This window comes from Pan paniscus, chromosome 9 (assembly GCF_029289425.2).
Source record: "Pan paniscus chromosome 9, NHGRI_mPanPan1-v2.0_pri, whole genome shotgun sequence".
NCBI lineage: Eukaryota > Metazoa > Chordata > Mammalia > Primates > Hominidae > Pan > Pan paniscus.
In genome coordinates, this window is record NC_073258.2 from 72,834,528 (window position 1) to 72,860,018 (window position 25,491).

The 25,491-nt window shown below is 45.3% G+C and overlaps 2 protein-coding genes and 1 pseudogene across 6 annotated transcripts in view; 2 read left to right on the plus strand and 1 right to left on the minus strand.

The window, feature by feature from the left end:
• The window catches only part of XNDC1N (XRCC1 N-terminal domain containing 1, N-terminal like), a 72,851-nt gene that overhangs the window by 28,393 nt on the left and 18,967 nt on the right, over window positions 1–25,491 (minus strand). For 2 of the 5 annotated variants that reach the window (XM_063608648.1, XM_063608649.1), the window contains one exon: window positions 12,083–12,249. The exons of the other annotated variants lie outside the window; for them this stretch is intronic. In XM_063608648.1, the coding sequence (XP_063464718.1) occupies window positions 12,160–12,249 (90 nt within the window). In that variant the 3' untranslated portion in view covers window positions 12,083–12,159. Of the gene's footprint in view, window positions 1–12,082; window positions 12,250–25,491 lie in introns of those variants that run through there. 5 annotated transcript variants of the gene reach the window in all.
• On the plus strand, window positions 9,560–10,210 carry LOC100969732 (olfactory receptor 7E24-like). Its single transcript, XM_063608650.1, has one exon. It carries the CDS (start codon window positions 9,560–9,562, stop codon window positions 10,208–10,210), a length of 651 nt encoding a protein of 216 aa, XP_063464720.1.
• On the plus strand, window positions 19,373–20,374 carry LOC117974965 (olfactory receptor 7E24-like; annotated as a pseudogene).

A 25,491-nucleotide genomic window follows, 5' to 3' on the forward strand; every position in this document is an offset into this window, starting at 1 on the left:
CCAGGCCCCAGCCCCCCTGGCTAAGCTGCAGGAAGGAGCAGGCAGACAGGAGGCGGCCGGCACTCACAGGCCCGCTGAAAAAGAAAGTAACTTTGAAAGGCCGGCGAGGAAGACGCGAAGGCGCACTTCGCGGACCAGCCCCCCTCAGCCGCCTGACTCCACGGTGGCTTTACCCCTTCAGGAAATAAGACCCCCAGATGACACAAGAATCCCCAGGCTCCAGTACTGGCCATTCTCCACCAGTGATCTGTATAACTGGAAAACTCAGAGTGCTCAGTTTTCAGACAATCCCAAAGATTTACTGGCTTTACTAGATAGTGTCATGTTCACCCACCAGCCCACTTAAGATGATTGTCAGCAGCTCCTCCGAATTTTGTTCACCACGGAAGAGCAAGAAAGAATACAGATAGAAGCTAGAAAGCTGGTCCCAGAGGACAACAGTCAACCGACTGCCAACCCCGACCTCATAAACGCAACCTTTCCTCTGACCAGGCCGGCATGGGACTACAACACAGCAGAAGGTAGGGGACAGCTACACCTTTATCGCCAGACTCTAATGGCAGGTCTCCAGGCAGCTGCTCGCAAGCCCACTAATTTGGCTAAAGTATATTCTATTTTGCAAGGAAAGACAGAAAGCCCAGCTACCTACTTAGAAAGATTAATAGAAGCTTTTAGACAGTACACCCCCATAGATCCAGAGGCTCCAAGAAGTCAGGCAGCTATTGTAATGTCTTTCGTAAATCAGGCAGCCCCAGATATTAAGAGAAAACTCCAGAAATTAAAAGACTTGGAAGGAAAGCGGATTCAAGACCTCCTTCAGATAGCCCAGCAGGTTTACAATAACAGAGATACTCCAGAGGAAAAGCAATTTAAGGCCACTGAAAAAATGACCAAAGTCCTGGCAGCAGTAGTACAGAAAGAGCATCTACAGCCAGAGTACACCCAACCTAGGCGGCCCCCCCGGCATGATAATCTAAGCAAAGACCAATGTGCCTATTGTAAAAAGGCTGGCCACTAAGTAAAAGACTGCCCCAAAAAGAAACCACAAGGACAAGGACCCGGACCCCCTAGGTCTACACCCGTACTAGTCACTCAAGACGAAGACTAAGGAAGACAAGGTTCGGACCCCCTCCCCGAACCTAAGGTAACTTTGCAAGTGGAGAAGTCCCCAGTCCAGTTCTTAGGCAACACAAAGGCAACAACCATTTAATTAGACAGACGAAGCCAAGTTAGCCTTCCAACAGATTAAAACCGCCCTACTCTCCGCGCCTGCACTAAGACTACCTGATGTTACCAAGCCCTTCCACTTATACGTGGATGAAAATAAAGGTGTCGCCAAGGCGGTAATAACTCAGAACTTAGGCCCCTGGCAGAGGCCAGTTGCCTACCTGTCAAAGAAGTTAGACCCAGTAGCTACCAAGTGGCCCCTTTGTCTCCGAATGATTGCAGCCACGGCTCTGATAGTGCAAGATGCTGATAAACTTGTCATAAGGCAAGAATTGCGGGTCGTTACTCCACACGCCATCGAAGGTGTACTCAAACAGCCACCTAATCGATGGATGAGTAACGCCCGGCTCACCCACTACCAAAGACTACTACTAAATCCTCTCAAGATAATCTTCCTGCCCCCAACGACCTTAAACCCTGCCTCCCTGCTGCCCAACCCGGACCTGGATGCCCCACTCCATGACTGCACCAAGATACTAGCTCAGGTGCACGGAGTTCAAGAAGACCTGCAGGACCGCCCACTTCCTGACGCCGACCTCGTCTGGTTCACTGATAGGAGCAGCTTCATGCATCAAGGCCAGAAGTACGCTAAGGCGGCAGTAACTTCAAAGACTAAGGTAATCTAGGCGGAACCCCTGCCCCCAAGGACATCGGCCCAGAAGGCCGAACTGATAGCGCTCACCCAAGCTCTTACCTTAAAGGCGAGGAAAAAGCTGACAGTATACACAGACAGCCGATATGCTTTTGCAACAGCGCATATACATAAGGCCATTTACAAGGAGCGAAGGTTACTGACGGCTAAAAGAAAAGAGAAAAAAAACAAGCAAGAGATCCTAGCCCTGCTAACAGCCCTATAGAGGCCAGAAAAATTAGCCATTGTACATTGCCCAAGGCATCAGAAACTAACTACTCCAACTGCTCAAGGCAACTTTCTGGCAGACCAAACTGCAAGAAATGTGGCAAAGGCTCCCAGCCAACTCCTTGCACTCCAGCTCCCTGACCCGGGCCCCCAGGACTTGCCATATTTCCCTGAATATTCAGAACAAGATCTCCAGTAGATTGACAAACTTCCCCTGAAACAAATCCAGAATAGGTAGTGGACTGATACTAATGGCCAAACCATCCTACCAGAAAAATTAAGACAACAGGTGTTAGAACACATCCACCGAACCACCCACCTGGGGGCCCGGCAGATGATAGACCTGATCAGACGCTCCAAGCTCAAAATCAGACATATAGCTGAGACGGCCAGCAGTATCGTGACAAGTTGCAAAGTCTGCCAGCTTAACAACGCATACCCCCAATCTCAAGCTGCAGCAGGAAAAAGGCTCAGAGGAACCAGGCCCGGTATCTACTAAGAAGTAGATTTTACTGAAATAAAGCCAGGAAAGTACAGGTACCAGTACTTACTTGTCTTTGTAGATACTTTTTCAAAGTGGACTGAAGCATTCCCAACCAAAAAAGAAACTGCTCAGGTCGTAGCAAAGAAAATTCTGGAAGATATCCTTCCCAAGTATGGCTTCCCCATCCAGATAAGGTCAGATGATAGGCCCGCTTTCGTCGCTAAAGTAAGTCAGGACTTGGCTTCCATCCTTAAGGCAAATTAGAAACTACATTGCGCTTACAGGCCCCAGAGTTCAGGACAGGTAGAAAAGATGAATCGGACCTTAAAAGAGACCTTAACTAAATTGACTATAGAGACTGGTGCTAATTAAGTAGTCCTTCTCCCCTATGCTCTGTTCCAGGCCCGTAATACCCCTTACAAACTAGGCCTCACCCCTTACGAAATCATGCATGGCAGACCTCCACCCCTAGTTCCTAGCTTAAAAGATGACCTGCTTAAGTCTGAAACAGAAAATGTCTCTGAATTCTTATTTTCCTTACAAGCCTTACAGAAAATTCACCAAGAAATCTGGCCCAAGCTAAGAGAGCTATATAAGACCAGTCCCCCACCGACACCCCATCCGTACCAGCCGGGAGGCTAGGTCCTGGTTAAGCGACATCGACAAGAGACCCTAGAGCCCAGGTAGAAAGGACCACTCCAAGTACTCCTGACCACACCCACCGCCCTGAAAGTAGAAGGCATTGCGTCGTGGATCCACTACACCCACGTCAAGCCAGTAGACCCAACCTCTGACCTTCTAAGGCCAATCACGGCAGCGGCGGCTGAAGCACCGGACACGTGGACTGTGGACAGAGCTAAGAACAACCCCTTAAAACTCACCCTGCGCCGGCAGCATAACTCACTGCAAACATGCAGTTAAGTAGTCTAACTCTAACATTAGTCGCCCTAGTGGCCGCTGAAGAAAACATAAAGCCAGCTCCTAATCCCTTTGTCTAGAGATTCTGGCTTTATGAAAACCAAACCCACCCTAGGCAACCTCATAAGCCCAAGAAATTAGTGGCCAGTGCAGATTGCCCCTCCTCAGGGTGCAATAGCCCAATTTTACTAAATTTTATCGATTTCCCAGTAGCCAAACCAGTGGCACCAATAATATGCTTCAAGTATGATCAGACTGAATACAATTGTAAGCACTATTAGTAGCACCAAAGTGCCGGCTGCCCTTATAACTATTGTAACATCCATAAATACCAATAGTGAGGTGGAGAAGAACAGATAGATCCCAGATGGCCCTTCCATCGCAGACAAGATAAAGACCTTTCATATACATGGATAGTTAGAGACCCCTGGAACTCCCGCTAGACCACGCCTCAACACAAGGCTGTATACTACTCCTCCGCCTCCACATGGCCTAGCAGTCACCTCTATCTGTGGCAGGGTCTAGTGCAAGTACGGCCCCTAGTCCATAGAAATATCCAGCGACAAGAAAACCGCCTGACACAAGATTTACGTCCTTTTTCCTAGTTAAAATTATTGCAAGAAAGATTAGAACTTGCCAACCTTACAAGACTTCACAGCCTGTCTGGCTGCTTTCTATGTGCCTCTCTAAGGCGTCCACCGCTAACCGCTGTCCCCCTGCCATGAAGATCATCCACCTCTGCCCAAGCTAACAACCACCAAAACCTCTCATATGCCCCTATCCCTAACGTGCCACTATAACTAAAACCCAGTCAAGAGAAGTTTCCCTACTGTTTCTCAGGAACTAATTCCAGCCTCTGCAACATCACTGCAACGCCCCCTAACATCACCTTAAAAGCTCCGTCAGGCATATTCTTCTGGTGTAATAGAACATTATCTAAAAACCTATCAAGCCCCTCTGTTACCAACCTACTGTGTCTTCCTGTCACATTAGTTCCCCGGTTAACTCTACTTACTGCCGGCGAGTTCCTAAAGTATACCGGTAACTGGACTAGTGCTGTTATTCACCCAGACCCTAGACCAAGACCTGCACGAGCCATATTTCTCCCCCTCATTGCAGGAATCTCCCTCACCGCATCCTTCACGGCGGCCGGACTGGCTAGAAGAGACCTAGGTCACACCCTTATAGAAAGTAACAAGCTGTACCAACAATTTGCTGTTGCTATGGAGAAGTCAGCTGAGTCCCTTGCCTCCCTCCAGCGGCAGCTCACGTCCCTAGCACAGGTAACCTTGCAGAACCGGAAGGCCTTAGACCTACTCACTGCTGAAAAAAGAGGAACGTGTATGTTTCTAAAAGAAGACTGTTGTTTCTACATAAATGAATCAGGACTCATAGAAGACCGAGTCCAACAGTTACGCAAGTTAAGCACAGAAGTAAGAACACGGCAGTTTGCTTCAGCTGCAGACCAATAGTAGAACTCATCTATGTTTTCTCTGTTAGCCCCCTTCCTTAGACCCCTGCTAAGTCTACTATTTCTGCTTACCGTAAGACCTTGTGTTGTTAACAGAATTTTGCGGTTCGTTAAAGAAAAGTTTAACACTGTACAACTCATAGTCCTCAGAGCCCAATACCAACCTGTAAACGCTGAAACAGAATCAGACTTATAAGACCCAAGATTGGCTCTAAAAAATACCTGAAAAGAAAGGGGGGGAATGAAAAGAGCCGTGCACATTCCTCAGCCCTAGGCTCAAAACAAACAAGCCCAGTACAAACACATCCCATCCTCCCATCCCACCACATATCACCATATATCTCTTAAACTTCCCCCAGGCTCAAAACAAACAAGCCTAGTACAAACACCACCAGGAAAGTCTCCGATAAAAGGACAGATGAGGGGACAGCCGTTCAAAGTTTTACTGAAAGAGCAGGAACCAAAAGAATTCCTTTGTTCCCCTGTAACTTTCAGGCTATAAAAAAGCAAACACTCGCATTGTTCAAGGCCCTCTTGTATGCGGTAGAATGGAAGGACCAGGTTCGAACTTGTAGTAAAGATCCTTGCCGCTTGGCTTTGACTCTGGACTCTGGTAGTCTTGAGGAACAAACGGTCTGGGCATAACACTTCAACCACCAAGGAGAGAGAGGTGCAGGGTATGCAGTGGTAACCCTGGACACTGTTGTTGAAGCCAGATCATTGCCCCAGGCCACTTCAGCCCAGAAAGCTGAACTCATTGCTTTCATTCGGGCCTTAGAACTCAGTGAGGGTGAGACTGTCAACATTTACACTGATTCTCAGTATGTCTTTTGAACCCTTCAAGTGCATGGAGCGTGATACAAAGAAAAGGGCCTATTGAACTCTGGGGAAAAAGGCAGAAAATATCAACAGGAAATCTTGCAATGATTAGAAGCAGTATGGAAACCCCACAAGGTGGCAGTTATGCATTGCAGAGGACACCAGCAAGCTTCCACCTTGCTGGGTTTGGGGAATTCCCGCGCTGACTCAGAGGCTCGAGCCTCTGCCCCCTTCTGGGTATCAGTGCTCCCTCAAGCACCTGATCTTGGACCTACTTCTTCTAAAGAAGAAAAGGACTTTGTCCAGGTAGAGGGAAGGACAAGTGATGGAGGAAGGATGGATTTGGTTACCAGATGGGAGAGTAGCTGTGCCACAGCTGCTAGGAGCTACAGTTGTACTGGCTGTGCAAGAAACCACCCATCGAGGTCAGGAGTCACTGGAAAAGTTGTTAGGCTGGTATTTCTACATCTCGCCTTTGTCAGCCCTTGCCAAAACGGTGAGGCAGCGGTGTGTTACCTGCCGACAGCATGATGCGAGGCAAGGTCCAGCCTTTCCATCCGGCATACGAGCTTATGGAGCAGCCCCCTTTGAAGGTCTCCAAGTGGACTTCACAGAGATGCCAAAGTGTGGAGGTAACAAGTATGTACTAGTTCTTGGGCGTACCTACTCTGGGTGGGTGGAGGTCTGGGTCTTCCACCCCAAACCTGGATGTTAGCAACGAGATCGCAGAAGGGGTGTACACACCCTGCGACATTGGAAGTAATATGATCCTCTCCCCACCTGGATACTGGGAAAGATACCACAGCGCGGGTATACGTTTCCTACGTTGTTGCGAGTAATATCATTCTTTTCCTTTCTGGATATTAGGGAGAATATCACAGGGGTGCTGTACAATTACTTCGACATTGGGAGTAACATCATCCTCTATTTTCCTGGATATTGGGCACAAAAACACAAAAGGGTGAACAACCCCTGCGATATCTGGAGTAATATTATCCTCTCCCCTCATGATTATTAAGAACAATATCATAAGGGTGGGGGATGTACTCCCCCTTTCATGTTTGATAACATCCTCTTTCCCCCTGGATATTAGGAACAATATCAGGAAGGGATGTACAGACCCTGCGACCTTTGCTGTCATATAATTGTCTCTCCCCTAGATATTAGGAGAAAATGTCACTGGGGATGTGAACAGCCCTGCGATATTGAGAGTAGTATCATCCTCTCCCCCCTTGAATATTGGGAACAACATCACAGGTGGGGTGTACTGCCTCTGTGATATTGGGAGTGAAATTTTCCTCTCTTCCCCTGCACATTAGGAAGGGTATCAGAGGGGGAGGGTGTACATTCCCTGCGATATTCAACGTAACCTTATCCTCTCCCTCCCAGGGTATTCAGAACAATATTACAGGAAGTGTGTACACCCTCTGTGATATTGGGAGTCATATCCTCTCTCCCTGTGGATAGTAGGAAGAGTGTCACAGGTCTGTGGAAACCTCCTGCGGTCCTGGGAGTAATATCATCCTCTCTCCCTCTGAACATAGGAATATTTTCACAGGGGTGTGTACACCCCCTGCGATATTGGGAGTAAGATCATCCTCTCCACCCAGGAAATGACTAACAAGGTCAGGGGGGGTGTACTCCCCCTGCGATATTGGGAGTAATGTCGTCCTCCCCAAACCTGGATGTTAGCAACGAGATCACAGAGGAGGTGTACACACCCTGCGACATTGGAAGTAATATGATCCTCTCCCCACCTGGATACTGGGAAAGATACCACAGCGCGGGTATACATTTCCTACGCTGTTGGGAGTAATATCATTCTCTTCCTTTCTGGATATTAGGGAGAATATCACAGGGGTGCTGTATAATTACTTCGACATTGGGAGAAACATCATCCTCTATTTTCCTGGATATTGGGCACAAAAACACAAAAGGGTGTACAACACCTGCGATATTGGGAGTAATAGCATACTCTCCTTCCCTGGATGTTAGAAAACAATATCATAAGGGCTGAATACGCCCAGCGATAATGGGAGTCATGTTTACTCTTTCACAGGCCATTTGGAACAATATCACAGGGGGTATTTACAAACACGGGTGGTGTACAATCCCTGTGATATTGGGAGTAACATCATTCTCTCCACCTCCGGATATTAAGAACAATATCCCCGCGGGAGGTGGTACACCCCCAGTGATATCGCGAATAATGTCATCCTCTCCTTCCCTGGATATTAGGAACAAAATCAGAGGGGGGTGTATACCGTCTGTGATATTGGAAGCAATATCATCCTCTCTCCCGCTGGATATTAGAAAAAAATATCACTCACGGTGTACACCCACTGTGATATGAGGAGTAATATCTTCCTAGGGTATTACGAATAATTTCACTGTCTCTACACACACGGTGTACACTCACTGTGATATTAGGAGTAATATCTACATAGTAGATAACAAATAACATCGCAGGGTGTACACCCACTTTGATATTAGCTGTAATATTTTTCTCAGTTGTTACAAATAACATCACAGGGTGTACCAACATGGTCTATACTCACTGTGATATCAGGAGTCGTATCTCTGTAATATATTACGAATAATATCACAGGGTGTACACCCACTGTATTATTAGGAGTAAGATCTCTGTAGGATATTACAATTAAGATCACAGGGTGTACAGCCACCGTGATATTAGGAGCAATATCTTTCTAGGATATTACAAATAATATCACAGGGTGTACGCCCACTCTACTTTCAGGAGCAATATCTCCCTAGGATATCAAAAATCCTATCACAGGGTGTCCAATCTCTGCCTTCCAAGTTCTAAGGGATTCTCCTGCTTCAGCCTCCCGAGTAGCTAGGGTTACCCTCCACCACGCTCGGCTAATTTTTTTTTTTTTTTAATTTTCACTGGAGACAGGGTTTCACCACGTTGGCCAGGCTGGTCTGGAACTCCTGACCTCAGGTGATCCATCAGCCTCGGCCGCCCAAAGTGCTGGGATTACAGGCGTGAGCCATGGTGCTGGGCCAAGAGTTATATATTCAATTCATTTGGAAACGCAGCTCCCATTTTTGAGTGTGCATGTACTTTTATGAAGAAATGATGTCAGAAAACCGAAGGATGATAATAAATATGAAAAGTAACAGGCATGGGAGAAGGTCTTCCGATTGAGAACTATAAGGTTCGATTTCATTTTCAGATAATGGGGTCCTAGCTCTTGTGTCGTCCTTTTACATATTCTACATCAATGGAAGTTGTAGCACCATGTCAGAATAAAGTAGAGTGTATTTCACGGCTTCTTAATTTCTTTCAATTAGACTGAGATCTTTTTCTTCAAGAGAGAAGGACATTGTCATTGCATTGTGTTTTTTCTGAAAAGAGTAGGCCGTATTTTACTGAGATCACGGATTTGTTATATATGACGTTTTGGTCTTCTAATATTCTTCAGTGGATTTTCTCTAAAGTAGTATGTACAGAAAGCCTTGTATAGCACAAAAGTAAATCACATAATAATTCTGAGAGTTTTGGAATTGTCACAACTGAGAAACATTGCTGGCGGTGTATGGTCCGCAAGTGTCAAGATGTTCCTTGTGAATTGCTTGCAACCAGCATTAAGGGCTGGTTTTTATCTTTTATTTTTCCATTCCTCTTTCCTTCTCAAGGTGTCAAAGACACACAGGGCCACGGAATCTCACAGGTGTCTGAGAATTCCTCCTCCTGGGACTCTCAGAGGATCCAGAACTGCAGCCGGTCCTCGCTTTGCTGTCCCTTTCCCTGTCCATGTATCTGGTCACGGTGCTGAGGAACCTGCTCAGCATCCTGGCTGTCCGCTCTGACTCCCCCCTCCACACCCCCACGTACTTCTTCCTCTCCAACCTGTGCTGGGCTGACATCGGTTTCACCTCGGCCACGGTTCCCAAGATGATTGTGGACATGCAGTCGCATAGCAGAGTCATCTCTCATGCGGTCTGCCTGGCACAGATTTCCTTCTTGCTCCTTTTTGCATGTATAGAAAGCATGCTCCTGACTGTGATGGCCTATGAGTGCTTTGTGGCCATCTCTTGCCCTCTGCACTACCCAGTCATCGTGAATCCTCATCTCTTTGTCTTCTTCGTTTTGGTGTCCTTTTTCCTTAGCCTGTTGGATTCCCAGCTGCACAGTTGGATTGTGTTACAATTCACCATCATCAAGAATGCAGAAATCTCTAATTCTTTCTGTGACCCCTCTCATCTTCTCAAACTTGCTTGTTCTGACAGCGTCATCAATAGCATATTCATATATTTCGATAGTACTATGTTTGGTTTTCTTCCCATTTCAGGGATCCTTTTGTCTTACTATAAAATCGTCCCCTCCATTCTAAGGATTTCATCGTCAGATGGGAAGTATAAAGCCTTCTTCACCTGTGGCTCTCACCTAGCAGTTGTTTGCTGATTTTATGGAACAGGCATTGGCGTGTGCCTGACTTCAGCTGTGTCACCACCCCCCCAGGAATGGTGTGGTGGCGTCAGTGATGTACGCTGTGGTCACCCCCATGCTGAACCTTTTCATCTACAGCCTGAGAAACAGGGACATACAAAGTGCCCTGCGGAGGCTGCTCAGCAGAACAGTGGAATCTCATGATCTGTTCCATCCTTTTTCTTGTGTGGGTGAGAAAGGGCAACCACATTAAATCTCTACATCTGCAAATCCTGCCCCTTAGTCACATTATTTTTGTGGCTTGATGGCTTTTATTCCTTTCTGCGTTTCCTTTGTGAATATTGCTTTCTTTGTTATGCCTTTAACTGGAATGGGTGAGGATTCTGGGATCCTTTGTTTAGCAGAAACCTCATGACAGAATCCTCTATACCTAGGCGGCCTCTTTTAGTTTCTGAGCAATAACCCTGTCATCCAGGTGGAATCACAACCATCTTTTTATATACACGAAGCCCTCACTTCATTTTGGAATTCCCTGAAAACTGACTTTATGGAAACAATGTACAGGAGGTCCTCCAACACCATTGGTTGTTCAAAGTTGTGTAGTTATACTGTTGATGAAAAATAAGTGGTTTCACTATACATAATTTTGCTTCAAGGTGAAGTTTCCAAGAGACTTTCAAAGATGTTAAGTGAGGACATATTGTACATCAAATTCATATCCTCTTCCACAGTTCATGTGGAATTTCTTTATAAACTGCTTCTAGAGAATCTATTTAGGCAGGTTATGTGGAGAGATCCACGTCGCCGTTCCTCACTCTTGGCTTTCAGTCAAATCACCTGGGGAGATTACAAATGATGAGGCCTGGGTCTCAATACCTGAGATTCTGATTTCCTTGCACCTATGTGAGTCTGTGGATTTCTTTTTTTCTTTTAAAGCACCAGAGGTGGTTCCAATAACGAAGTTTTTAGAGGCATCAAGCTCCAATGAGTAAGAACAGAAATTGATTGTAATATGATTTCTTCAAATATTATCTTCAAACGCATTGTCCAGCAACACCATACAAATATTTATTATGTTGTTTTTTCTTACCATTTCTCATTTTCTATTTCTTTCTTTTCCTTTTTTTTTTTGAGTCAGAGTTTCACTCTTGTTGCCCAGGCTGGAGTTCAATGGTACGGTCTCGGCTCACTGCAACCTCTGCCTCCCGTATTCAAGCAATTCTCCTGTCTCAGCCTTCCAAGTAGCTGGGATTACAGGCATGCGCTACCACGACTGGCTATTTTTTTTTTTTTTTTTTTTTTGTATTGTTAATAGAGACAGTGTTTCTCCATTTTGGTCAGGCTGGTCTTGAACTCCCGACCTCAGGTGATCCGCCCGCTTCCGCCCCCCAAACTGCTGGGATTACAGGCATGAGCGACCGCGCCCAGCCACCACTTAGCATTTGCATTTTACGTTTGTTGAAGTTGTAGATTTATACACACATTGATTGCTGCTTTGTTATACACTTGCATATACATAAGATGGGAAATAGAAAAGAATAAAATGGGCACAGTATCCCTGAAGATTCACATTCTGAGACATTTTAAGAACATTTGCTCTTCAGAAATTTGTTTCAATGAAGAAACTGTGGTATACAAACCCAGTGAAGTATTATTCAGCCTAAAAAGGAAGAAACTCCTCTCCGCTACAGACAAAATGTATGAGATTGCAGGTCTGTATATTAAATGAAATAAGCCAGCACAGAATGACAAATATTTCATGTCCTCACGTCTATGTAGGAAGAAAAAAGGAAACCTTGGCCAGGTGTGTTGGCTCAGGCCTGTAATCCCAGTACTCTGGGAGGCCGAGTCGCACGTATCACTTGAGTCCAGGAGTTCGAGACCCACCTGGCCAACATGGTGAAACCCCGTCTCTACGGAAAACACAAACAATGAGCCGGGCGTGGTGACGCGTGCCTGTAGTCTCAGCTACTCAGAGGGCTGAAGCCCAAGAAGCGCTTGAACTCGGGAGGCGGATCTTGCAGTGAGCCCGGATTGTGCCTGCATACTCCAACCTGGGCAACAGAAAGAGACTCCATCACACACCTACACACAAAAGGAATCTCAGGAAGGTGGAAAGTATAAATGTGGTTAGCAGACGCTAGGAAGAAAAGGGGTGGGATAGGGAATGAAGACAAGTGGATAATTGGGTCCCAAAATACAGAAAGATGGAATAAGTGAGTTCTAGTGTTTGATAGTACAGTATGAAAATTTTAGTTCATAAGAATTGCTTGCATATTTCCAGATGCTTTGGTAAGAAGCTTCCTAACTTTCTCATTATGCTGGTTTTTAAGCTCTTCTCTTTCTGCTCTTGAAATCATGCTGGTTTTTTGTTTTTTGTTTTGAGATGGAGTTTCGCTCTTGTTGCCCAGGTTGGAGTGTCATGATGCAATCTTGGCTGACCGCAACCTCTGCCTCCTGGGTTCAAGCGATTCTCCTGCGTCCACCTCCCGAGTAGCTGGGATTACAGGCATGTGCCAGCACGCCCAGCTAATGTTTTATTTCTAGTAGAGACGGAGGTTTCTCCCTGTCGGTCAGGCTGGTCTTCAACTCCTGACCTCAGGTGATCCGCCCGACTCGGCCTCCCAAAGGGCTGGGATTACAGGCGTGAGCGACAGCGCCCGGCCCATGCTGTATCCTTATCTGTTGTCTGTTGTTGTTTGTTTGTTTTGGAGCCCAGAAATAACTTCTCACCTATATGTTCAAATGATTTTGCACATGAGTGCTAAGAAAGCTCATTGGTGGAAAAGCAGCCTTTTCAAGAAATGGTGTTGGAGAAACTTGATTTCCACATGCAGAAGAATGAAGGTGGACCCTATGTCACACCAGGTGCAAAAATTAACACAAACTGGATCAGAGACCTCACCCCCAGCGCTAAAAGTATCATACGCCTAAAAGAAAACATTGGCCACACTTTCATGACATCAGATTGGGCAATGTTCTCTGGGATATGACACCAAAAGCATAGGCAACAAAAGAAAATTAGATTCCTTGGATTACATATAAATGACAGACACTTTTGTGCAGCAAAAAACACTGCGAACTGAGTGAAAAGATAACCCATGGATTAGGAAAAAGATTTGCAAAGCATATATCTGAAAAGAGGCTGGTAGCCATCATATATAAAGAACAGCTAGAACTAAACAACAAGAAACCCAAAGCATCCCATCAACAATGGTCAGAAGACTCGAGTAGACGTGTCCCTAAAGAAGATATAGCAATGGCCAATAAGCATCTAAAATGATGTTCAAAATCACTCATCATAGGGAAGCGCAAATCAAACCAAGAATGTGATACCACACATTAGGATGGGTGTGATAAACAAACAGGCATTGGTGAGACTAGAGGGAAGTAGGAATGCTCGAATCTGATCGGAGGGAATGTAAAACTGTGAAGGAACGGGGAAAATAGTATGGCGTGTACTGGAAAAATTAGAAACAGAATGATCAGATGTTCCCACAGTTGCATTTGTGGGTACCTGCCAAAAAGAATTAGAAGCCAGGAGTGGAAGACAGATTTGTGTACACCCATATTCATAGCAGCATTATTCACAACAGCCAAAATGTGGAAGCAACCCAAGGGTTCGTGGACAGATGAATGAAAAAGCATACTGCAGTTCCTTCATACAATGGAAGACTATTCAGCCTTCAAAAGGCAGGCACTTCTGGCCGGTGCGGTGGCTCACGCCTGTAATCGCAGCGTTTTGGAAGACTGAGGTGGGCGGATCACCTGAGGTCAGGAATTCAAGACCAGCCTGGCCATCTTGGTGAAACCCTGTCTCTACTGAAAATGCAAAAAATGAGACGAGCATGGTGGCGTGTGCCTATATTCCCAACTACTCGGGAAGCTGAGGCACAAGAATAGCTGGAACCCAGGAGGTGGAGGTTGCAGTGAGCCCAGATTGTGCCACTGCACTCCAGCCTGTGCGACAGAGTGAGACTCCATGGAAACACAAAACAAAACAAAATCAAACGAACAAACAAAAAACAAAACAAAACAAAAAAAACAGAGAGGCACTTCTGACGCAGGCCGCAACATGGATGAACCTTGAAAACATTATCGTCAGTGAAATAAATAAATCCCAAAAGGATAAACACGCCCAGGCTCAGTGGCCTGCACCTGTAACCCCAGCACTTTGGGAGGCTGAGCCAGGCGGATCACTTCAGGTCAGGAGTTCGAGACCAGCCTGGCCAATATGGTGAAAGCCCGTCTCTATTAAAAATACAAAAATTAGCTGGGCGTGGTGGCGCACGCCTGTAATCCCAGCTACTCGGGAGGCTGAGACACAAGAATCGCTTGAACCCAGGATGTGGAGGTTGCAGTGAGGCGACATCAAGCCACTGCACTCCAGCCAGGGTGACAGAGAAAGACTCTGTTTCCAAAACAAAAAAATAAAACACGGTATGATTCCACTTATCTATCAAGTGTCTAGAGTAGTTAAACTCATAGAGTTGCAAACTAGAAAGGTGGCCCCCAGGGGCGGGGCACGGAGAGGAGTGGAGAGCTTAGTGAATGGGTGCAATTTCCATTTTGAAAGATACAACTGTTCCGGAGACGATGGCGGTGATGGTTGCTAAACAATGTGAACGTACTTAATCTCATGAAACTGTAAACTGAAAAAGCGTGGAAACTGTAAATGTTTATACTGGCCATTCTATATGAACTAATATATATTTATAATTTTTAATATTTATACGTGGTATATTTTCCCACAATAAAAGATGAAAATTAAAGCAGTTGGATGTTTAAAAAGAAAGAAGGGAAGAATACACACTAGCTTTCTCCTGATTAGAGGAAGAACCCCAAAACTTCTAAGGACACTTACTTTTCTCTTCTTCTTCTTGCATTATTATAAGGACATCCTTAGAGGTTGGGGAAATTGGGTGACCTTGGCTAAGAAGGAGCTCTGTGCCTTGAGCCACCCAGGCCACAGAATAGTAAATCCTCAGTCTGTGCCTCCAGCCCTGCAGTGTGAGGTTCCAGTCCTGGGGGCTCCACTCCCGTCACCTGTATCAGGAGGCTCACGTCTCACCCTGTCTTCTTGCCAGCCTTGAGGACGGAGTCTGAGCCTCCATGGTGCACCACACAGGGAGGACAGTGGACCTGTTCTCCGCAGTCATGGCCCAGCAGAGGGGAAGGGCAGTTCAGTGAGTGTAGGGAAAAGAAAGAGAGATCAGACTCTTACTGTGTCTATGTAGAAAGGAAAGACATAAGAGACTCCATTTGGAGAAAGACCTGTACTTTCAACAATTGCTTTGCTGAGATGTTGTTAATGTGTAGCTTTGCCCCAGTCACTTTGACCCAACCTGAAGCTCACAAAAACATGTGTCGTATGAAATCAAGCTTTAAGGGATCTAGGGCTGTGCAGGACGTGCCTTGTTAACAAGATGTTTCCAAGCAGTATACTTGGTAAAAGTCATCGCCATTCTCTAGTCTCAATAAACCAGGGGCACGATACACTGTGGAAAGCCGCAGGGAGCCCTGCCTTTGAAAGCGGCGTATTGTCCAAGGTTTCTCCTGATGTGATAGTCTGAAAAGTGGCCTCGTGGGATGAGAAAGACCTGACCGTCCCCGAGCCCGACACCCGTAAAGGGTCTGTGCTGAGGTGGATTAGTCAAAGAGGAAAGCCTCTTGCAGTTGAGAGAGAGGAAGGCCCCTGTCTCCTGCCTGCCCCTGGGAACTGAATGTCTCGGTATAAAACCCGATTGTATATTTGTTCAATTCTGAGATGGGGGAAAAACCGCCCTATGGTGGGAGATGAGACATGTTTGCAGCAATGCTGCCTTGTTATTCTTTACTCCGCTGAGATGTTTGGGTGGAGAGAAACATAAATCTGGCTTACGTACATGTCCAGTCATAGTACCTTCCCTTGAACTTCATTATGATATAGATTCTATTGCTCACATGTTCATTGCTGACCTTCTCCTTATTATCACCCTGCCCTCCTACTACATTCCTTTTTGCTAAAATAATAAAAATAATAATCAGTAAAAACTGAGGGAACTCAGAGGCCGGTGCCGGTGCAGGTCCTTGGTATGCTGAGCGCCGGTCCCCTGGGCTCACTGTCGTTTCTCTATACTTTGTCTCTGTGTCTTATTTCTTTCCTCAGTCTCTCATCCCACCCGACTAGAAATACCCACAGGTGTGGAGGGGCAGGCCACCCCTTCAAGTGAGTGCTGAGGGACGTTCAGGAGCCTTGTTTGGTTTCCTCCTCCTCAGGACACACAGGAGAGTGTGGTGGGCAGATGGGAGGAGACCAATGTGCAAACTGTCCGCTCAGCAGACTGTGCAGTTTCTGTTCTTGGTTGTGCTGGGGGTCTCAGAAATCTTATTCAAAATGTTGCTTTCCTCCCCCACTGGTTGTCCTTTTCATAGACATCTCACCCATGATAGCATGGAATCAGTCCCTCTAAACTATTCCCTAAGAACAACAAACAGATTATGAAGGTGATGATGAGGATAAAGAGGATGACGACAGACACCATGGCCTCATGAACCCTTACTGAGGGCTTCCTAAAGGTCAGGTTCTGAGCTCTGTGTTCTATGCTGCTTGTTTCATTTCATCTGCATAGTCTCCACGTTATTAGTGCACATTTCAGGATGATTTTACAGACTAGAAAAGGAGCAACGCCTTTTCATATAACTCATACTAGATCACGAAGTCAAAAAGGGTGAAGTCTATTTTGAACCATGCAGTCTAAGTCCAGACACATGGCATTTGGCCAGTCCTCTCCCTGCAACCAACCTGCCCTCTCAAATCCTCGTCACTCAGGCGGATGCCCCTGCTCACTGTGCCCTTCCCTTTGGGGGTTCCTTGTAGACCACAGCTAGACCAGTGGGTGCCACAATCACTGTGTCAAGTATGAAAAGGACAGCTGAGATCACATCAAGGATTCCAGAAAGAATTGGCACAGGATCATTCGGGATGCATCTCTCCCTTGCCCCTGTTCCTGGCTTTCCGTACAGCTCTTGACTTCCTCAAAGGAGTCATCAATTCGGAGTTTGGCTTCCATTCCTATTGAGGAAGCTGGAAAGCGTTTCAAAAATGCTCCTCCGATGTGCCTGTGGTTAAGACCTCTGAGCTCTGCTTAAGACTTTTGGAAGCTGGGAGCGGTGGCTCACGCCTGTAATCCCAGCCCTTTGGGAGGCTGAGGCAGGCGAATCACAAGGTCAGGAATTCGGGACCAGCCTGGCCAACATGGTGAAACCACGTCTCTATTCAAAATAGAAAAAATGAGCCAGGCGTAGTGGCGGGCGCCTGTCATCTCAGCCACCTGGCAGGCTGAGGCAGGAGAATAGCTTGAACCTGGGATGCACAGGTTGTGGTGAGCTGAGATCACTCCACTGCACTCCAGCCTGGGCAACGGAATGAGACTCCGTCTCAAAACAACAAAAACAAAAACAAAAAAACCCCACAACTTTTTGAGAGTTGGAAGAACAGGAAGTCTAGTACTCGGGACTTCGAGTCTGGCCATGAATTTTGAATACCACACTTTCTACTTCTCTGTATGGCAAGGGGTGAGATGTCCATCCTCTGAGACTCAGCACTCTCATCTGACTTGTTTTCCAGTTGATCCGATGGAAGTGAGTGATGATTAAGCTGATCGTGGGCGCCCGCTGCGTGAGCTCTAGGTGACGGATGCATAAAGTAAAGGCAAAGTGAATTTTAGATACATTCGTTAAGATTTTCAGCTTCAACTCCACACAATTCAACGGAAATATCCCCTGACCTGAAATTCTGCTTTCCCTGCATTCCAGACAGGACATTATGTTTCGTCCTTCTCTCAGTAAGTACTGAGTACTGTGAGAGGAACAAGTGAGTCTCTTTTGTTTCTGATTCCTCAGAGCCTACATCTTTCTTGGCACATAGGAGACAGCAAAAGTCAAAATCTATGTGAATGATTGAATTGACACTTCCTTGCTTCACCAAAATTGGCTGTCATCAGTGTGACTTTGACTTACTTGATTCTTTTTGTTTTTTGTGTTTTGAGACGGAGTTTTGCTCTCGTTGCCCAGGCTAGTGTGCAGTGGTGTGATTTCGGCTCACTGTAGTCTCTGCCTCCCAGGTTCAAGCCATTCTCCTGCCTCAGCCTCCCGAGTAGCTGGGACTACAGGCGCACGCCGCCATACCGGGCGAAGTTTTTATATTTTTAGTAGAAGCAGGATTTCACCACGTTGGCCAGGATGGTCTTGATCTCCTGACCCAGTGATCCGCCCTCCTCGGACTCCCAAAGTGCTGGGATTACAGGCTTGAGCCACCGCGTTTGGCCAAACTTTCTGATGAAAACTCTAAGTCCACCGAAGCTAAGGACAGGAGTTAGAGCTTCCATGAATTTTAAAACAAGACCCACCGATTTGAGTAAGCAATTACTCTCTCGAAGGAGAAAAGTCCGAAAACACAATGATGAAATCACTAGGACCTAACTGGCATGTGGAACTATTTTCTGCTTATGAACTATCAACTTTCATTTCATTTCCGGATGGCATGGTCTCAGCTGTTACATAGTGCTTACAAATGTTCTAAATCAAGGGAATTCGTATCAATCTAGTAGAATAAATAAAATATTTGAGTTCTTAATTTCCTTTAATTAGGATAACCTTTTTCTTAAAGTGAAGACAATGCTTTTATTACATCTTGTTCTTCGGAAAAGATAGGGTGTATTTTCTAGCAATTACGAATTTGTTATATGTGATGATGTGGTTCTTGGAACTTTCTTGAAGCTAGTGTCTCCAAGGCAGGTGTGTACAGCAAGACGTGAATAACACAGCAATCGATGTTGAAAGCATTATAAGACAATTGAGTTTGTCAGAACTACAAAATATTGCTGAGTGTGGATTGCTCTGAAATCTGAAAACATTACTTGTGAATTGCTTATATCCAAAATGCAGACACAATGCTAGGTATTGGTTTACTTGTTTCTGATTTTTCAACCCTCTTTTCCAGGCAAAAGGTGTCCAAACTATACAGACCCACAGAGTCTACCAGATGTCTATATATTCCTCCTCCTCGAACTCTCAGAGGATCCAGAACTGCAGTCGGTCGTCTCTGGGCTGTTCCTGTCCATGTGCCTGGTCACGGTGCTGGGGAACCTGTTCATCATCCTGGCCGTCAGCCCTGACTCCCACCTCCACGTCCCCATGTACTTCTTCCTCTCCAACCTGTCCTTGCCTGACATCGGTTTCACCTCCACCACGGTCCCCAAGATGATTGTGGACATCCAGTCTCACAGCAGAGTCATCTCCTATGCAGGCTGCCTGACTCAGATGTCTCTCTTTGCCATTTTTGGAGGCATGGAAGAGAGACATGCTCCTGAATGTGACGGCCTATGACCGGTTTGTAGCCATCTGTCACCCTCTATATCGTTCAGCCATCTTGAACCCGTGTTTCTGTGGCTTTCTAGGTTTTTTGTCTTTGATTTTTTTTTTTCTCAGTCTTTTAGACTCCCAGCTGCACAACTTGATTGCCTTACAAATGACCTGCTTCAAGGATGTGGAAATTCCTAATTTCTTCCGGGAACCTTCTCAACTCCCCCATCTTGCATGTTGTGACACCTTCACTAGGAACATCAACATGTATTTTCTTGCTGCCATATTTGGTTTTCTTCCCATCTCGGGGACCCTTTTCTCTTACTGTAAAATTGTTTCCTCCATTCTGAGGGTTTCATCATCAGGTGGGAAGTATAAACCTTCACCACTTGTGGGTCTCACCTGTCAGTTGTTTGCTGATTTTATGGAACAGGCGTTGGAGGGTACCTCGGTTCAGATGTGTCATCTTCCCCGAGAAAGGGTGCAGTGGCCTCAGTGATGTACACAGTGGTCACCCCCATGCTGAACCCCTTCATCTACAGCCTGAGAAACAGGGATATGAAAAGTGTCCTGCGGCAGCCGCACGGCAGCGCAGTCTAATCTCAATATCTTCTTATCTGTTCCATTCCTTTTGTAGGGTGGGTTAAAAAAGGCAGCAAGGTCAAATAAGAATGATATCACAGGGTGAACACCCACTGTGTCATTACGAGTAATACCTTCCTAGGATATAGAATATACTGTCACAGAGTACACACACGGGGTACACCCACTGTGATATTAGAAGCAATATCTCCCTAAAGTATGATGAAAAATATCACAGGGTGTGCACACTGTGTGATATGAGGAGTCATATTTACCCTGGATATCACGACTCATATCAAGGGTGTACACACACCGGGTACATGCACTGTGATATCAGGGGTTGCATCTCCCTAGGATATTATGAATAATATCACAGGGTATACACTATGTGTGAACATCCACTGTGACATTTGAAGTCATATCTCTCTATGAGATTACAAATAATATCAAAGTGTGTACACCCCTGTGACATATTAGGAGTAACATCCTTCTAGGGTATTGCAGATAACATCACAAGGTGCACACCTTCTGTGACCTTTTGCACACACTTTGTGCCATTCAAGGAAAAATCTCCCTAGGATATTATGAATAATGACACAGGCGGTTGACACACATGGTGTACATCTCCTGTGCCATCAGGAGTAATATTCCCCTAGGATATTACGAATAATATCACAGCAGGTGTACATATATGGTGTTCACCCCATGTGACATTAGGAGGAACATGCCCCTAGGATGTTAGGAATAGTATCACAGGTGTTGAATACGCATGATATACACCCCGGTGACACTGAAAGTAACATACCCCTAGGACATTACGAATAATATCACAGGGAGTACACCCCGTGTGACATTAGCAGTAACATCCCCCAAGGATATAACGAATAATATCAGGGGGCGCACATACATTGTGACCTTAGTGGTAACATCTCTTTAGGATATTACCAATAATATCACAGGGTGTCCACTGACCGTGATATTAGGAGTCCCATTTTCCTAGGATATTACGGATAATATCACAGGAGGTGTTCACACACAATGTGTACACCATGTGTGTACACTCAACGTGATATTTGAAGTCATATGTCCCTAGGATCTTACGAATATTATCAAAGGGTGTACACCCCATGTGACATTAAAAGTAACATCCCTTTTGGATATTCCGAATGCTATCACAGGGTGTGATATTAGGAGTGTGATATTAGGAGTAACCCCTTCCTAGGATATTACGAATAACATCACAGGGTGTACACCCCTGTTACTTTAAAAGTAACACCCCCCTAGAATATTACAATAATATAACAGGGTGTACAACCCCTGTGACATTACGGGTAACATCTCCCTAGGATATTTCGAGTGATGTCACTGGGGGCACACCCTCTGTGATATTAGCAGCAACATCTTTCTAGGAGATTACGAATGATATCACAAGGTGTACACTCACTCTGATATTGGAAGGAATATCTCCCTAGAATATAAGCTATCACATCACGGAGTGTACACACATGGTGTACACCCACTGTGTTATTAGAAGCAATATCTCCCTATGATGTTATGAAAAATATCACAGGGTGTACCCTCTGTGGGATATTAGAAGTAATGTTTACCATGGATATTACAAATAATATCACAGGATGTACACACATGGGGTACACCCACTGTGATATTAGGAGTTATATCTCCCTAAGATATTACAAATATTATCCCAGTGGGTGTAGCCCATGTGTGTACACCCACTGTGATCATTAAAGTAATATCTCTCTATCAGATTGCAAATAATATCGAAGGCTGTACACCCCGTGTGACATTAGGAGTAGCATCCTCCTACAATATTGGGAGCAATATCACACGGTGTACACCCCGGTAACGTTAGGGGTAACATCCCCCCACAATATTACTAATAATATCACAAGGTGTACACGCATTGTGACATTAGTAGTAGTATCCAGCTAGCATATTTTCAATAATATCACAGAAGGAACACACCTGTGACATTAAGAGTGACATCTCCCTGGAAGAGTAAGAATATTATCACAGGGTGTACACCCCCTGTGATATTAGGAGAATCATCTCATCAGAATATTATGAATAATGTCACAGGGTGTTATCTTCTGTGACATTAGGAGTATAGACCCCCGGGAAATTATGAATACTATCACAGGGTGTACACCCCTGTGACATTAGGAGTAGCATCCTTCTAGAATATCATGAATAATATCACAATGCCTACACCCCCTGTGTCATTAAGAGTACAATTGCACTAGGATATTATGAAATAGAACACAGGGAGTACACGCCGTGTGACATTAGAAGTCACATCCCCCGAGGATATAAGGAATAATATCAGAGAATGTACATGCATTGGGACATCGGTAGTCACATCTCTTTAGGATAATAAGAACAATATCAAAGGGTGTACACGCATTGTGAAATTAGTAGTGAACTCCCGCTGGGATATTACGAATTTTATGACAGGGTCTACACGCCCTGTGACCTTAGTGGTCACGTTTTCCTAGAATATGATGAAGAATATTAAAGGGTGTACAGGACCTGTGACTTAACGAGTAACATTTCTATAGAAGATTACATGTAATATCACTGTGTGTACACCCCGTGTGACGTTAGGAGTCACATCCCACAAAACTATAACGAAAAATTTCACAAGGTGTGCAACATCTGTGGCATTAAAAGAAACATTTCCCTAGAATATGACGATAATATCACAGAGTGTACACCCTCGGTGATATGAGGAGTGATATCTTATAAGGATAATAAGAGTAATTTGACAAGGTGTACAAACCCTGTGACATAAGGAGTGACATCCCTCCAGGATATTCCGAATCATACCAAAGGGAAACTACTCCGTGTGACAAAAAAAATCAACCTCCCCTTAGGAGATTAAGAATAATGGCACAAGCAGTACACACATTGTGACATTATTATTAACGTTCCGCTAGGGTATTGCGAATAATATCAGAGTGTGTAGAGACTTCTGACATCAGGATTCACATTTCGCCGCATTATCACGAATAATATCACAGGGTGTATACCCCCTGGGACTCAAACAGTGACACATTCCTAGAATATGGAAAATAATGTCCCAGGGTGTTAACCAAGTGTAGCAGTAGAGAAAACATAATACGAGAAACGGAGTAATATCACCCCCTCTCCCCCACTGGATATTACGAGCCCCATCGCAGGGGGGCGAGGCGCCCCCCGCAATGCAGGGAGTAAGAGCCAGCCCCTCTTGCCCCTCTGGCTCTTAGGATCCGCGGTGGACTCACAGCCTGTTTATCATATTGTGAGTAATATCATCTCCCCTTCTGGAGATTTTGAACTGTTTCACAGACCGCTGTACACCCTGGGTGTACAGAGGTTGTACACCCGTCTGTATTGGGAGTAATATCATCCTCTTCCTCTCTGAATATTACGAACGGTATCACAGGGGTATTTCTACTCCCTGGGATACCGGGTGTCAGGTCCTCCTCTCCCACGTTGCAACTAGAAACTATATCAGTTGGGGACGTGTCCACTTTCTGTGATATTGAAAGTAATATTATCCTCTTCCCTCCAAGATCATGGGAACGATATCCTTGGGGGTGTCCACTTTCTGCCATATATGTAGTCATATCACCCCCTCCGCCTTGGAATGTTATAAAGGACCATCTCACACGGGGGTGTACACTTCCTGTGATGTTGGGAGTAATAGCATTCTCTTCTTCCGTGAATATTAGGAGCAAAATCACGGGTGGATGCACACTCAGTGCTATATTGTGAGTAACGTCATACTCCAACCACTGGAGATTTTATTCGGATCAATATAACTGGCTGGTTGTACACCTACTGCGATATAGAATGTAATATCATGCTCTCTCCCTCCCTGGACATTACGAGAAATATAACAGGTGGGTGTACACCCACTGAGGTATTAGGGAGTAATATTGGTATGAATTATTCCTCATTTATTATTGACATGAATATGAATGACCGATATTAATATTAATATAAAGAATTGCTAATAAAAAGTTTTCAGATTATTAATATTAATTATTAGGAGCTAATATGACTGTTTTCTAATGATAAGATCAATATCAGGCATCATTAATCATTAATATTAATCATGTATTGTTATCATTAGTATAAGTATTTAATATTAATTATCATTATTATTGGTATTGATTTTAAAAATTATATTATGGGTTATTAAAATTGATAAGTATTAGCGCCAATTAATAATTGAGATTATTAATTGCGGTAAGTCGCATTGCGCCATTCCACTCCTCCCTTGACAGCTCGTTTACAACTCAAAACGGGGACACAAATGCCCCTGAGAGAGCAGCGGTAGACTGGGTTAGATGAGGATGGTCACATGGTGGAGAGGCGTGTTTTTGGGTACCAGCCCTTCACCTGCGTCGACCTTCTCAACTGGAAAAACAATACAACGCCCTATACCGAAAAGCCACAAGCCCTAATTGATTTGCTCGAAGCTGTTATCCAGACCCACAACCCCACCTGTGCTGATTGGCACCAGTTGCTCCTGTTCCTCTTTAACAGCGAAGAAAGGCAGAGAGTCCTCAAGCAGCAACTAAGTGGCTAGAGGAACATGCACCAGCTGATTATCAAAACGCCCAAGAGTATGGAAGGACCCAGTTGCCAGGAACTGACCCTCAGTTGGACCCACATGAAAGAGAGGAGATGCAAAGGCTAAAGCGAGACAGGGAAGCTCTCCTGGAAGGATTAATGAGGGGAGCTCAGGAAGCCACAAACATTAACAAGCTCTCTGAGGTCAATCAGGGAAAAGAAGAAAGTCCAGCACAATTCTACCAGAGACTGTGTGAGGCCTATCGTATGTACACTCCCTGTGATCCCGATAGCCCTGAAAATCAGCACATGATTCACATGGCTTTAGTCCGTCAAAGCGCAGAAGACATGAGAAGAAAACTGCAGAAACAGGCTGGGCTTGCAGGGATGAATCCATCACAATTACTAAAAATAGTTAGCCAGGTGTTTGTAAACAGGGATGCAGTAAGCCGTAAGGAAAATGGCAAAGAGAATGGAAGTCAGGCCCGGCGACACGCTGACCTGTTTGTCAGCTGCAGCAATCAGAGGGGCCCCCCCAAAGAGGCAAGGGAAGGGGGGCCCTGGGAAAGAAACTCAGCTTGGCTGTCGGAGTTTGCAGCGTAACCAGTGTGCTTATTGTAAAGAAATAGGACAGTGGAAGAACAAATGCCCTCAGCTCAAAAGAAAACAAGGTGACTCAGAGCAGGAGGCCCCGGACAAGGAGGAAGGGGCCCTGCTCAACCGGGCAGAAGGGTTCTTGGACAGAGGGAGACAGGGCTCAAGCGTTCCCAAAGAGCCTCTGGTCAGAA